A 15013-nucleotide genomic window follows, 5' to 3' on the forward strand; every position below is an offset into this window, starting at 1 on the left:
AGTGGATGGCAATTTGGGCAGCAGTAACCATGAGATAAGCAAGTTCAGGATCCTGACAGAAAGAAGAAAGGAAAGCAGCAGAGTATGGACCCTGGACTTCAGAAAAGTAGACTCTGACTTCCCTCAGGGAACTGATGGGCAGGATCCCCTGAGAGGCCAGTGTGAGGGGGAGAGGAGTCCAGGAGAGCTGGCTGTACTTTAAAGAAACCTTATGGAGGACACAGGAACAAAGCATCATCATGTGCAGGAAGAATAGCAAATATGGCAGGTGACCAGCCTGGCTCAGCAGAGAACTCTTCGGTGAGTTTAAACACAAAAAAGAAGCTTACAAGAAGCGGAAGCTTGGACAGATAACTGGAGAGGAGTATAAAACCATCCCTGCATGCCCGAGCAATAGAGTCAGGAAGGCCAAAGCTCAACTGGAGTTGCAGCTATCAAGGGATGTGAAGGGTAACAAGAGGGATTTCTACAGGTATGTTAGCAACAAGAGGAAGATCAGGGAAAGTGTGGGTCCCTTACTGAACTGGAGGGGCAACCTAGTGACAGATGAGGAGGAAAAAGTACTCAATGGCCCTTTTTACCTCAGTCTTCAAAGGAAGGTCAGCTCCCTGAGTACTGCACCAGGCAGCACAGTTTCAGGAGAAGGTGAGCAACCCTCAGTGGTGAAAGAACATGCTAGGCACCATTTAGAAAAGCTGGATGTGTAACAAATCCATGGGGCCAGATGCAATGCATCTGGGGGTGCTGAGGGAGCTGGCTGATGCAATTACAGAGCTACTGGCCATTCTCTTTGAAAACTCATGGCGATAGGGGGAGGTCCTGGACAACTGGAAAAGGGCAAATATAGTGCTCATCTTTAGGAAAAGGAAGGAGGACAATCTAGGGAAATACAGACCAGTTGGTCCCACCTCAGTCTCCGGACAAATCATGGAGCAGGTCCTCAAGAAATCCATTTCTAAGCATTTGGGGGACGAGAAAGTGATCAGAAACAGTCAGCATGGATTCACCAAGGGCAAGTCATTGCTTTCTATAATGAGATGACTGGCTCTATGCATGCGGGGAAAGCAGTGGATGTGATGTACCTTGACTTTAGCAAGGCTTTTGATACAGTCTCTCACGACATTATTGGAAGCAAGCTAAGGATGCACAGGTTGGATGAATGGCCTGTAAGGTGGACAAAAAGTTTGTTGGATCATCAGGCTTAACGGGTAGTTATCAACAGCTTGAGGCCTAGCTGGCAGCCAGTGGAGTGCCCCAGGGGCTGGTCCTGGGGCCCATTTTGTTCAGAATCTGCACTGATGATCTGAAAGACGGGATGGGTTGCATCCTCAGCAAGTTTGCAGCTGACACCAGCTGAAGGGAGCAGTAGATAAGCTGGAGGGCAGTGCAAGGATTCACAGTGACCTAAACAAATTGGAAGACTGGGCCAAAAGAAATATGAGGCTCAATAAAAAAAAGTGACAAGTCCTGGACTTGGGATGAAAGAATCCCAAACACTAGGGCTGTGCAGAATTTTGCCACCAGTTTTGTTTCGATGCTGTTTCGACCTGTTTCAAGGTTGAAACAGCAAAATTGAAAACGAAACAGATATGGTCGAAACAGCCTTGAAACAAAGTGAGGCAAGTCGAAATGTTTCGATGCCGTTTCAAAGCTGTTTCACCCATAGGCTATAATGGGGAAGGTCAAAACAGCCTATAACATTGTCATTCTGGAGAGATTTGGATAAAACTTGCAGAAATGGTAGCCCCTTCTGAGGGCATAAAGCGTGCCAAGTTTCAAGAAGATAGGTACAGGGGGTTCAGAGAAACTGCACCCCATTTAAAATACTGTTCTGGAAGCAGTCCCTCACTCTCATTTGAAGATAACTATTTTGCCATAAAAATCAACCAGACTTTACTGCTTGTAATTGCTTTGGTTTTAACTGTACTAATTTTACAAAACAAAATCTATAGTTTCACAAAACCTATTTGCCTGTAGTCTGTAGAGAAATGGTTAACACCATGGTGCTATTTCTTTGTTTTCATCAGCTCAATCACAAGAACATATAGCTAAAATGCATTACATACTTTCCCAATATTAATTTTCTATATATTTTTAAATGGGTAGAACATATATGCAAAAGAAAAGGCAAAAAATATTTTTTAAAACATGATAATTTTGGGGAGGGGAAGAGAGAGGGAGAGAAGCCCAGTTTTCAGTGTGCACAAAACTGAATTATCCAAATTCATAATCCTCCTACCTGAAACATTTCCATCAGTTTCATCTGCCTGGAGGCTTGCAACACTAGTAGAGTCCATTCCTTGCTGGAGGTCCAAAATTTTGCTTCGCAATTGTTCTATATCACTTTCTTTACTATCTAGCTGCATCTGAAGCTCATTCCTATATGTAGACTCTTCTGCTAGTTGCTGGATTTCCAAATATACACAATGACCACATAATGAAGAGAAAACAGGAACAATATAAAGTATTACAAGTTAAAAATGAATGATAAACTTTTGGTAAATATGAACTAATTCAAAAGCATTAATATTTATTTGGAATATTACAAGTACAATATCATAGAACTGTAACTCTCTTTGAAACAAATATATGCTGATTTTAAAAAGTCAGGTGAAAGAGATCAATGGTCAAAGACTTAATTTCATGAATCGTTGCTGTACATAGAAAGCAGTTCAAACATTAAAATAAATCAATTAAATGTTGCATTTCTTTAGCCACTATAATGAAACAAGCATGTAGTTTGAGGATGGACAAGGAAGGCAAATCTGCATGCTAGCAAACACCTATTCATACCTATAAAACTACTGTTAATGAGCTTGTGAACATCACTTATGTTATATGTGGAATTTTCCCCCTACTCTTAAAAATGGCTGACGTCTATAACAACTGCTGCAACAATATAGCTTGCAGGGTAGATTCTACTGTATTACAAAATATCCAGAGTAGTATGGACAAATTTTTTTAGTACAAGTATCCGCAACATAACTGTTATGGTGGGGAGGAAAGAGTAATATCCTTGCACTTATTTCCCTTGGAAACTGCAATATACCATCACAAAAAAATAAATAAATATTTTACCGCCTGCATTTCATTGAGCTCCTTTTGGTATTTTACTACCATCTGATTGAATTTTTCTTTCTCTTGGTTAAGGTCCAACTGTAGCTTTCGGTTTTCCTTCTCTTTTTTCCTCAAATCTTGCATGTTAGCTTTTTTTCTATCTATTTTAAAATCTTTCCGATTCATTATTTCAGCCAACTTGTTGACAGCCTGTTAATCAAATAATATTATGTAAAAAAAGGGCATAAATTACAAGTCCTCTTGATACGGTATTAGCTAAAGTAAGAAAAATGTTTTTGATCACTCGGGGGTAAGTTCATCTGTCACATTTCAGCTTGATACTGTGCCAGAGACTGGAACTAAGGACATGCTATTGTTACTATATCTGTGAAACAAATAGCTACTTAAAGTAAAGGGTAAGAGGAAATGTAATATTTCCAACTTTAGAAAAAATGTTTTTACATAAAATATTTATCCAAATTAAAGGTGTCATTCCAAAGTGTAGATTTCCTAGACTATAGTTATATACATGAAAACACTTTCATGACATGTAAATCTTTTCTGTGGTACAGCTTCAGAAGCTTTACTTACTTTTAACTATAAATGTTATTCCTTTAATAAGAGATTTACAAATCGTCATTAAATTACATAAAAAGTGTAAAATTTGAAAGCTGTCCTAGGATGCAAACTGAAATAAAAAAATCCCACTTACTAGAAACTAAAGTCTGCAAATTAGTTACCTGCGTTTTAAGAGTTCTTTCAGTGTTAAGATTCTTCTCATACTGCACTTTAATGTTACTGATTTCCTCTTCTTTCTTCAGTTTAAACTCTGTTTAAAAATAACTTAGTTAGATATCTATGTAAAGTTCTTTCCTGAATGAGAAAGGGAATATAATGGATTAGACAGAAAAGGCCAACATGTGGAATACTTTTTTCCCCTTTAGTCTTCACTAAAAAAAGGTCAACTATCAGATGACAAGAACATTAAGGAGAAAACAGCACTCAGCCTAGGAGCACTGAAAGAAAAAGTTAGAGATTACTCATATAAAATAAATGTCTTCAAATGAGCAGGGTTTGGTGAGATTTATTCTAGAGTAGGGGTTGGCAACCTTTTTTGGGCAGGGTGCCAAAAACACCTGCAACCTCAACCCATATAATGTTGGCACACCAGTGGCAGATGGTGGAGGAGCCATGAGGGGCCCAATGTTGTGGCAGTGCAGCCCTGGCCCCTTCCCTGCTGTGGCACACATGCACCCACTACCAGCAATGAGCTGGGCTAGGGCTCCACAGACCCCAGTGCAGCTGCCTGCAGCCTTCCTGGCTGCCTACCATAGCCAGTCTGGGCTCTGAGCAGGCCCCTGCTGCCTGCCACAGAGCCCAGGCTGCTTCCAGCAGGCAGTGGAGAGGCTGCAAGCAGCTGCACCCGCCAGGGTCTGTAGAACCCTTGCTTGGCTCACTGTCACCATGGGATGCATGCATGCCTTGAGGCAGAGAGTGGGGAAGGGGCCAGAGCTGCATGACACAACAAAGATCAGGCCCCTGGCAGCTCCTCTACTGTCTGCCCCAAAGCATGCATGCCAAGCAAAATGTCTTTGCATGCCAAGCTCTGGCACATATGCTGCAGGTTGCATACCCCCCCCGTCTTAAGACTATGCAAGGGATTTGCTGAAATAACTGCAACATGGTTGGCTATTATCTTCAAGAACTCATGGAAGTCAGCTGTGGTTCAAGCAGACTGGAAAAAGGCAAAATAGTCCCATCTTTAAAAAAGGACCCAAAAAATTATCTGTCACTAACTTCAGATCATTAAAATATACTACAGAACATCATATAACAATTAATTTGTAAACAACTACATCTGGCTGATAGCAATAAATAACAGTTTAAATGGACTTGCCATGAGCAAATGAAGCCTAATATACCTTCTATGACAAGGTGATGGCCACTGTGAAACATGGAGCAAAAGATACACTCAGGCTTTTTGACCCTACGCTGAAGGTCATGGGAGGATATAGAATATCTACTTTCAAATCTGGTGGTGTCTGACATCAGCAAGGAAAACAAACATGAGTGAAATGTGAAACACTTATTTTGTGGATTCTATGCTTGCTTACAGATTATGTCTTTGCATGTAGCAAGGTCTTCTCCCTGCATGAGCCACATACAACAAAAACTCCTTCAAAGTTTTTTGAAGGAGGCAGAATTTGAAAGGGGCAGAATTTGAACTCTGGGGGCACGTCTCCACAAGTGGGAACATGCATTTCCCTAGGGATAAAAAAGCAGCAGCACAATGTGTGTTGCAGCTACTTGTCCCCAGGGGATGCCTGTGCATGAGCATGTTGGCATGCATTATGTTGGCCCAGGTGGGGTAAGGAAGGCTGGGGCCAGCACCTGGGCTGGCCCCAGAAGCCTTACCTGGTGTCCTGGGGGCCTCCAGGGGCTACAGCGCCAGCAATCTGGCAACAGGGAGCCTGGCCGGTAGTTGACGCGTGGCTCTGGCCGACCAAGTTCTGGTTTTAGGCAGTGCACACTGCTGCCACGTGTGCTGTCCTGCTTTTTTTAGGCTCAGGTTTTTAGACACCGGGATCTCCCAGTGTCAAAAAAATTCTGAGCTGCAAGTTAGCAGCACAGGGAATGCCTGCATGTGCGGTGCCGCAAATGGGTCTACAGCACCACATACTGCACATGCATGCTTGTCTGGACGTGCCCTGGGAGTTCATGTACTTTAGACCCTTTCTTATTTCAGTTACAGGAGTAATTGCCCTTTTTTTTGGTAGAGCAGCCACTGGTGAAAATTTTACACATGTTCATAGTACTTTACACAATTATTTACCACGTAACAGTAAAATATTGGCTCTGAGAGACGAGTCTGGTTTAACAGTTAAAGGACAGGACCAAATCTGGAACGTATGAAAGGCAGCGTAGAAGACGGGTAAGATTTGTATCTGTTATGATACCCGAATAGTATTCCAGACTACCTGCAATGATCATGCTTATCTCTATATTTTACAAATCTGGCAGGGATATGGAAATGTGTAACAGCTCATACCTGGTTGCCTTTTAGAGTTAGAATCTAAGCCTCAGAAGACAGTAACGGTCGGGAAAAGCATGAAAAGGTAAGCAACATCCTGGAAACACGTGTGATTTGATTTGAAAACATGTTTTCCAGTTCAACAAATATGTAAAATTGCCAAACAAGTGATACTTTTGGATCACGTCTCTATATCATTCCATATTTCAAATCATCATGAAAACAGTGTCATAAATGGCATTTTAAATTAAATCTTCAGTAAAAATCATATGTCCCATTACACCAAATATTCAGCTGCTACCTTAAATATGCTGTCATGACCAACTACTCCACATAGAATATTCATACTATAATTTTCAAAGCACCACTTAAATTGAACTGCCATCACAAAAGGTATGGGGTCCCAAATACAAAGAAAGAAGTTTTTTTCTGGGTTGTCTGACTTGTATGTTGATATAATATTAAATGATTAAATGGAAAAAGTACTAGGCTATGTAAGTTTCACAAATGTAAGTTTTTCTTCAACTGAGGAAGAAGAATTTCCAACTTTTCCTTCCCAATGAAACAGGTTAACATTTGCCTTCACAGATCCATGGAAGCATATACTCCCTCAGCAACTGGTTTCCCCTGAAGCCCCTTCAAAGAAGAAAAATCCTAGCCCCTTTTAATGCGTGTGGAAGGGGATCAAGTATAAAAAGATTGTATGCTCCTTAATGCTTAAGGGAAAACTAATTAAAGCCGGTTTTCATTCTGCAAGATCAACACTCACATGCATCTCTATTAAATTCAGCATCAACAATAGAAAGCTTAAAATAATAATTAAAAATGCCATACCTTCTTCCTGCTTCTTGATTTTTTCGTTTAACTCTGTATTTTCTTTTGTTAGAAACTCAACATCTTTGGTTAATGTATTATTTGTTTCTTCCAGCTATATGAAAATAAAGATAGTTTTTAACAAAGCATTTGCTATACATGTTTAAATTACATTTATTCTCTAAATTAATCTTAAAATCAATAAAAGCATTTATGTGGAATCACTGTTCTTAGATTGCATATGTATTTGTTTCACTTTTCAAAGTTGAACATAAAACTTCTGATTCTTTTGCGGATGCATATGACAATTATCCTTGAAAAGAGACCTATTACGATATTAGGTGCTAAGCAGATTCCCAGTATGCAACAAATACTAACAAACAGGAATAATATTAGTCAAACAGAATATAATATTATTCACAATATTACTCAACCAGAAATAGGAATGAAGGCTTTCCAGCATGTAATATTACTCACAGATCATGACACTCACTGGAGTAATATAATCATACAAGAAGAGACTAGTGTAGACGAGTACTATATTTACTTGATTCCATGCTCCCACACCTGCCTTCAGAGTCGAGTCACTGGATTGGATTTTCAACCTAACCTCAAACCTGCAAATAACTGCCGGTACACAAAAAGATGCTGGACTTTAGTAATTTGTCCTTATATTAGAAATAAAAGCAAATTAAAAATGCTTCATTATACAGGTCCTGTAAAAGGAGGACTTCTCTGCTAAACTGAAGAAACAAATTGTTAGTTTTTATTTTTTTTAATTGAAGAATGTGTTTACATCAAAGTTACTTACCCGACTTATAATGCCATCCTTATCAATAATTTCTTGTCTATGTCTTGATGCTGCTTTCTTGCTCTCCTGAGTAAGTTCAAAATACTGTTCTTCCAAGAGAGCTCGAGCCAACTGTTCTGACTCAGCTTTGGTTTCAGCCAGATCCAGCTGTGCAGCCAGAGTTTCTCTATAACAGAATGTTAAGATCACATTTACAGTGCAAAAACACTTAACAACTGAAGGCAAGTCCAGACTATACTTTTTAACAAATCATTTATTTTAAAAACATCCCCTTTAAAGGAATAAGGAACAAGGAAACTAAAGACTCAACAACTATCATTTTTTTTTTTATATACTTTATTTACTCAAATCCAAAATGAGTTCCCCCCCAGGTGTACCCCCCTCCCACTTGACTTAGGGAGAAGCCCCTCATCTTGGATTCAAGTACAATGGGTGGCAGAGGAAGAGTTGGGGGAAGGTGGCAGCAGTGGCTCCCACCCAGGCTTGGGGTCAAAGTTATAGCCACAGCCACTGCCTACTCCACTGTTGCCTCTGTCTCATATCCCACAGCCTCTGCCCCAGCACCACCTTCCCTTCAATTCTACAAATGCACACGATTGTTCCAGCCCTAGCCCAACTTGGTAACAGTAGCAGCAGCAGCTCTGGCCAGGAGTCCAACTCTAGGACCAAGCCAGAGCAGCCACCTCCACAACAGCTGTGTGGTCAGGCTGGACCCAGAGTAATCACATGCTTCAAGCCCCAGGCTGGAACAGGGCCAGAGCCCTGCTGGAGAATAAACAGAGGCAGGTGGTAGGAAGCAGGAGACAAGTCACTTGACCACCCGCCACCTGCCCTCTCTCACTGCTTTACCCACTTGCAGCAGGGACAGGGTGGTAAGTTTAAGCAACTCCATTGGAGTTATGGGACTATTAGGATCTAGCGCACAAGTTACAACCAACTGTAACCAGGTTTGAAACCTTTTTCAAGGTATTATAACTGTTTAAGTGCTATGACACTGCTTTCATCCACTGTTCACCAGTCTGAAGTCTTTGTGGGGGCGGGTGGAGAGAAATTATACAAAGAGTTTCTGTAAACTGTGTTGGGGACAGATTGTATTATAGTTGGTCCAATACAGTTAAAGCATAGTATTATTATTTTCCCCAAGCCAGGTGACCGCCAGTTCAAAACTTTTGAAAGTATCAACTCATTGTGAAGGTCTTGCCTGTACAGCAAAATAAAGTGTCCTTTCACAATACAAGGATAACTGTGCTGCAATTGAGTCCTGAATACTTACTGTAGCTGCAATACAGATGAGTCTCTAGGATATGTGATCAAACAGTAGACCAGTGATTTTCAACCAGTATGCTGTGGCACCTTGGGATGCTTTGAGCTCCTTTCCCCGAGTGCTATGGCATGCCATACAATGATAGTACTGTTAAGTGTGCCACCATGATTTGTAAGATGAACCCAGAGATTTCAAATAAAAATCCATAATTGCGGTCTTTCTAAATTCTTTGAAAGAGAAAAACTGCTCTATCCTTTTTCTCCAGTCAAAAGAGTGAAAATTATAGCTCACCTGTATTATTTAATTAAAAATGTATGCAATGAACATGGAAATCTTCTAGAGGCAGGTGCAGAACAAACTGCTCCCTCAGGATGACAAAAATGGTAATGAAAAGGAGAAAGAGGAAGGCCAACAAGGGTGAAGGAGTTGGTTCCTCCCTTCCCCCATCTTAGAGATAGAGACTCACAATAGCTCTTGCTATTATACCTGAGAGAGAATAATATTCCCCCCCTTTCACCATATTTAACAGTGTAGAGGGCTCATCTCATTCCTCTTCCTCTCACCAAAATCAACAATAAACTGTCTTCCACTGGTTTTCAACTGTTTTGCACTATTGACGCCTGCTGAAGCAAAACAAGGGCCAAATTTGACGAGCAAAATGGTGGCATTGTGCTGTGTACAAAGCACTAAAAAGATCTTTCTGAAATAAAAATGTAACATGGACATGGCAAATTCTGAACTGTCAAAAGAAGATTGTAGTATCTTTAAGATCAGCTTCCAAGTGAAATATTATTTTGATTATACGTTTTCCCAAGACTGTTTTATTGGTTTTAAAAGACAAATGCAATTATCAAGTCAACAGCACACCTCCCGCTTCTTTCCTCCCCCCCCCACAAAAAAAGTACGGAGGCCTTACAAAGACATGTTTTTCAATATTTCTAGAGTCCAAGAAATTGTAATTCCTCATCTCCCAAAATTGGTCCAAGAAAATAAATAAAAACAAAAGCTCCAATTCCATCATCTGTTGTGAGCAAATAAGTACTACCCAATGTCTTCCTCATCTTATAAAGTATATGGGGACATTTTCAATGCCTGTTACATTTTTCATAAGCAAGCATTTTTCAACCATAGGGCAAGAAAAAATATTTTTATTTTGATTTCAGCACTTCAAAGACAGGTATCATATAGGTAAACATATTTCTGTTCAAAGATTTAGAAAGGACATACTTTTCATTTTGCAATTCCTGTATTTTCCTTTGAGTTTCTTTATTCTTTTCCTCAATTTCTTCTTTAAGCTCCTTAACCTGAGTTTTGTAAAGTGTCTGTAATAGAAATAAGAAAAAGTCTACATTCAAATCCATCTTTACAAGTTTCTCATATACAAGCAGCTTGAGAATGGTTATGCTGATGATATGCTAATACCACTCCCATTCATGCTGATTAATACAGTCTCATGATTTTTTTTTTTACTTTTCTTTTTACTGCTCCATCTACCTCTCAGACACTACCTTTTTGTAACAAACACAGAACCAATGGAATCCTTGCCCATAATTTAGGCTTCAAGGTACTCAGATGAAATCCCCGCAACTGTAAACCTAAAATAAATCTTATATTTATTACTCATTCAAGTCTTTATAACTTAATGTAGGCTAGCTTTATCATAATCTAATGTAGGGGTCGGCAACATTTTTGGGCAGTGCCAAAAACACCCACAACCTTGGACTTGTAAGATGTTGGCATTGCCAGGGGCAGATGATGGGAGAGCCATGGTGACAGGGGAGCCATGAGGGGCCCCTATCTTTGTGGCACTGCAGCCCCAGCCTCTTCCCCACCAGCCACCCCAAGGCATGCATGTCAAGTAAAATGCCTTCATGTGCCACACTTTGGCATGCATGCCAGGGGTTGCCTGACCTCTGATCTAAACAGACTTGCTTGCTTTAAACCAATTTATATGAAGCAGCTTTTGGAAGATTTGGGGGAAGGGGAGATGTATATTATTCTGTACTTGCAAAATGGATGTTTTATGTATATAATATAAAAAGGCATATGGTACTTCATTGCCCACAGGAACCAAACACTATACCTGGTTTGTTAACATTTTAATTAGGTTTGTTGCCATACAGTAATCAAAGTATTTTCATGTTAGCTTACATATTTTTATATTTGTATGTTTGAATATATTTATGCATATTACTGAATGATGCCAAACTAATGAAGCACACAGTCAGTAAGTTATTTAATACAGTAATCTTCCACTATTTTAAAATTAATCATGAACCTTACTGAAAAATACTGTTCAGCTTCAAGTTGATCTTGAAGTTCCCGCATCTGACCTTCATTTCCTCTATACTGCCTTCAAGGAAGAAGAAAAGTAAATAAAACAATCTAAAAACCATATAAACATGTAAAAGTACTTGCCAGGTTACACCAATAATTTGTTTTTATAGTGTTTTTAAATGACACAATTCATGAAGATCAATGGCTTGCCTTGTTCTAAAATTGTGATTTAAAACATGCTGTATGGGCTACCATGATGGCAGTCCTAAGGGATGGCAATCCCTAATGAGTAATGAGCAGTGCTCTGAAAGGAGTTTGATTCCTGTCTTCGGTGGTAGGATAGCATGGCCAAGGCACAATAAAAAAGGATTCTCTTATTGGAAGAACAATGCTGTTTACTGTTAGTCTAAAGAAGTTATAAGGAAAAACACAGTGATTTAATGAGGGAAAATGTATCCAGCAGTGGTCTTCCAATGCACTACCCAAAATCTAATCCCCAAATAATAGTTCTTAGAACACACACTCCAGATGTTCTAGAAAGAAGTCAAGTGCCAGATATATGAGTTCAGAAAAGTTTAGGCACAAAAGGATCAGGCAAGAACCTATAACTCAAAATAAAAATAATCTAATGCTGTACGCTCACTTAGGAAAAAAATGTCCACAACTCAAAGTATTTTTGTTGCATGGACAGTGACATGCAATATACAAAAAAATTCTGTTGTGTCATATTCATGTATTACTTCACATTTTCACTTACTTAGCAAGTTGAGCCAACTCAAATTCCAATAATCTCTTCGTTTCCAACAATGTATTGATCTCCTGCTTCAGCTGCTTCTCAGAACTCTTCAAGTTGTCTGCCTCAGAAGCTTGCATCTTCAAGTCATTTTGTGCCAGAACTCGTTTATTTGCCTCTTGCTCTAGCTGAAGTGTTAGATTCTTAACCTAATATAGTTTGACAATTCATTTTTAACATTTAGAATATTTAAACATATATTTTCCTGGATTTTGTTAAAAGCATTTCACGTACAGATTATGTCAAGCATTACCATTTTGCAGGTTTTATAAATTAAATAGTACACGCAAATAAATATTCCAAAGAGTCTCTTACATTTCTTGGACATGTTAATCTCATTAAGAAAACAGCTTTCCATGTGGATTGTATTTGAGGGTTCATATGACCTCTCAAGAGCTTTCCTGTATCTGGCCAAAAATTTTATCCATATTTTAAACACTTGACCTTTTCCCAGCTACTTCACATTAGAGATGACAATGGAAGAGATCCAAGAGGTTTGCTGCTGTAAGGTTATCCTTTTTTTCTATGGATTTTAAGTTTTAAAAGTTTGTGTCTTTCCACTCTTTAAAAGCTTTGGTGTCTACAGGTTGTGTAAAAAATTAAACTGCAGGCACCCATTCTTTGGATCCATCCTTCCCATTTTAATCCAGAAGAATGAGATGAGACTCTTAAAAAACACCAATATGAGAATGCTTTCAGCTGACATTATCAAAACTCTTTTGGACATTCTGAACGATCAGATTCCATAATCCACTGTATTTTGCCTGTTTTAAAACTGGAAGTTGAAGTTTAACAACACCACAATTTAAACTCAAATCCAAGTGTTTTTTTTACAAAGTGAAAAAATGAAATGCAAAAATTGCATTAACACTAAAATAAGGGCTCAAACACACAAGAGATATAGAAAAGTCAGGTTGCAACAACAAGCTGAACTAGTACCATTATGTCATGCAATTAAAACAAAGAAAGTTAAACATCTATTTTACTATGTAAGCTTAATTTTGCAACTATTGATTCTGATGATGCAAAAAATATGCCTGCAGCTAAAATCCATCTTAATCCTGCAGTATTATTTATAGCATATCTATAATGCCTAGGACTCCATTTTATGCCAAATGGCAGTGCACTATCAGTGCTCTTATTTATTTTATGAAAGGGCATCAAACATGTGGCCTGTGGGACTCCTGGAAGGTCTGGAGATTTGGGAGTAGGGCCCACAGTCAAAATCTGGAGTATGGAGCCCTACTGGGGATACATGTCAGAGGTGGTGGCGAATGGCAGCTATGCTGACCCCTGCAGCTCCCTGCCACTGCTCTCCCCACTGCCTGCCCTGCCCTGCCACTACACCTGGATCTGGTGCAGGAGACCAGAAGAGTTTGTCATTCATGATTTACAGGGAAAACAGACCAGACAGAGCTGCTATCCAGGATCCAAGAAGGTGTGTGTAATTTAGCTTCCTAGGATTTACACTTACACTTCACATTTAAGTGGACTGTTGCTGGATACAACTAGGGATCTGCCTAACACACAGTGAGAGAAGGCAATTTTCATAGCTTGGTCACAACCCAAACAGCCAGTTTCATGGTCATTTCATAGCAGTGCCACCTCTCGGTGCTGACTGATGGAAAGGCCCTGCCCCTTGGCATCGACTGGCAGAGGCCTTGGGGGAGGGGGAATGAGGGGGCAGCTGACCCCTTGACTGCTGGCTGTCCTGCCCTTTATGCGGCCCCACCCCTGGTGCTGGGGAGCAAGCATTTTATTTTTATTAATTTTTTTTGGTTGATTTCCTGGGAAATCACAGCCAATTGCATTTTTTTCAGTGATCGTGGAGATAGCCCTTTTTCGTGTTTTCCGCAAAAGTCATGAAACTAATTTAAGTAGAGCCCTAGATATAACTAATATTGATGTTACATAAGCTTTGACCTAATTGGATTCAGGTCTTTATTTGTAACTTAATTAAGATTCTTTAACTTTTGCCTTTCCATAGAAAAGATGTTTGTCCATAATGTATTATGTTAAACTTACTTCATCCTCTAGTCTCTCCTTTTGTTCAATAAGATGTTCCAGCTTCTGCTGAGACTGCTTCAGGTCAAAGTCCAGCATGGAACATTGTTTTTCAATCTGAACTATTCGATTCTCTGCTTTCTCTCTTGCGGCCCTCTCTTCCTTGACTTTTTTTTCCATTTCTGGACAGGAAACAAAAACAATTGACATTGCAAAAAAGCACAAATACGACAGCTGTATGAGCAGACTTGCTTAACTGCACTCTTAACTACCTTAATATTTCATCCATGATTCCATTATTAGATTTTTGAGTAGCCCCCTTAGGTTGAGCTCTTGAAGTTACTTTACAGTCTGTTGCGGAAAGTATCCTTAGTCTGTTACTGAATAAAACGTATAGGACTATTGCAGCAAACATGTAAAGTGAAAAATCTGTCTTTATACAAACCTTTTCTTCGTACAAATGAAGCACTTTTTAAGAATACATATATTTTAAAATAGAAACACACACACAGCATATGGTTTATTATTAGTTAAAGGAAAATGAAATAAAAGCCAAAAAAATTACAAGTTCTTGAAACACACACTCAAGAAGCGTGTCTACTAGGGCTGTGTACAGCTTCGGTCCCCGATTTGATTCAGTGGAGATTCGGCCCAATTCTCCAGTGGCCAAATCTCCAAATCTGAATCGAATCAGACAACCCTTTAATCCCTCCCGATTGATTCAGAAAGATTCAGCGATTCGGACATAGACACAGCTTTAAATGTTTTTTCTACATACCTCTAGGTAGCAGGCGGCTTATGAACACTGCAATGCTGGAACAACACATGGAATATCCCACAGAAGTGTGGGGGGCTACCCAGCGCGCTTGTCAACAGACGCAGAAGTGGACCAGAAGCACTTCCAGTCCACTTCCAGGTCTGCCGTGGAACATGCTGGGGGGCTCCCCTGCGCCCCCCCCCCCC

General features: G+C 39.7%; 1 protein-coding gene across 2 annotated transcripts in view; it reads right to left on the minus strand.

The window, feature by feature from the left end:
- The window catches only part of ROCK1 (Rho associated coiled-coil containing protein kinase 1), a 179040-nt gene that overhangs the window by 22799 nt on the left and 141228 nt on the right, over positions 1–15013 (minus strand). For both annotated transcript variants that reach the window (XM_019526045.1, XM_019526036.1), the window contains exons 19-27: positions 14072–14232; positions 12011–12195; positions 11260–11329; positions 10204–10298; positions 7713–7878; positions 6923–7016; positions 3798–3886; positions 3079–3267; positions 2240–2405 (exon numbers count right to left, since the gene is read on the minus strand). In XM_019526045.1, coding sequence (XP_019381590.1) covers positions 2240–2405; positions 3079–3267; positions 3798–3886; positions 6923–7016; positions 7713–7878; positions 10204–10298; positions 11260–11329; positions 12011–12195; positions 14072–14232 — 1215 coding nt within the window. The remainder of the gene's footprint in view (positions 1–2239; positions 2406–3078; positions 3268–3797; positions 3887–6922; positions 7017–7712; positions 7879–10203; positions 10299–11259; positions 11330–12010; positions 12196–14071; positions 14233–15013) is intronic.

Source organism: Gavialis gangeticus, unplaced genomic scaffold (assembly GCF_001723915.1).
Source record: "Gavialis gangeticus isolate Ggan-Ray unplaced genomic scaffold, GavGan_comp1, whole genome shotgun sequence".
Lineage (NCBI taxonomy): Eukaryota > Metazoa > Chordata > Crocodylia > Gavialidae > Gavialis > Gavialis gangeticus.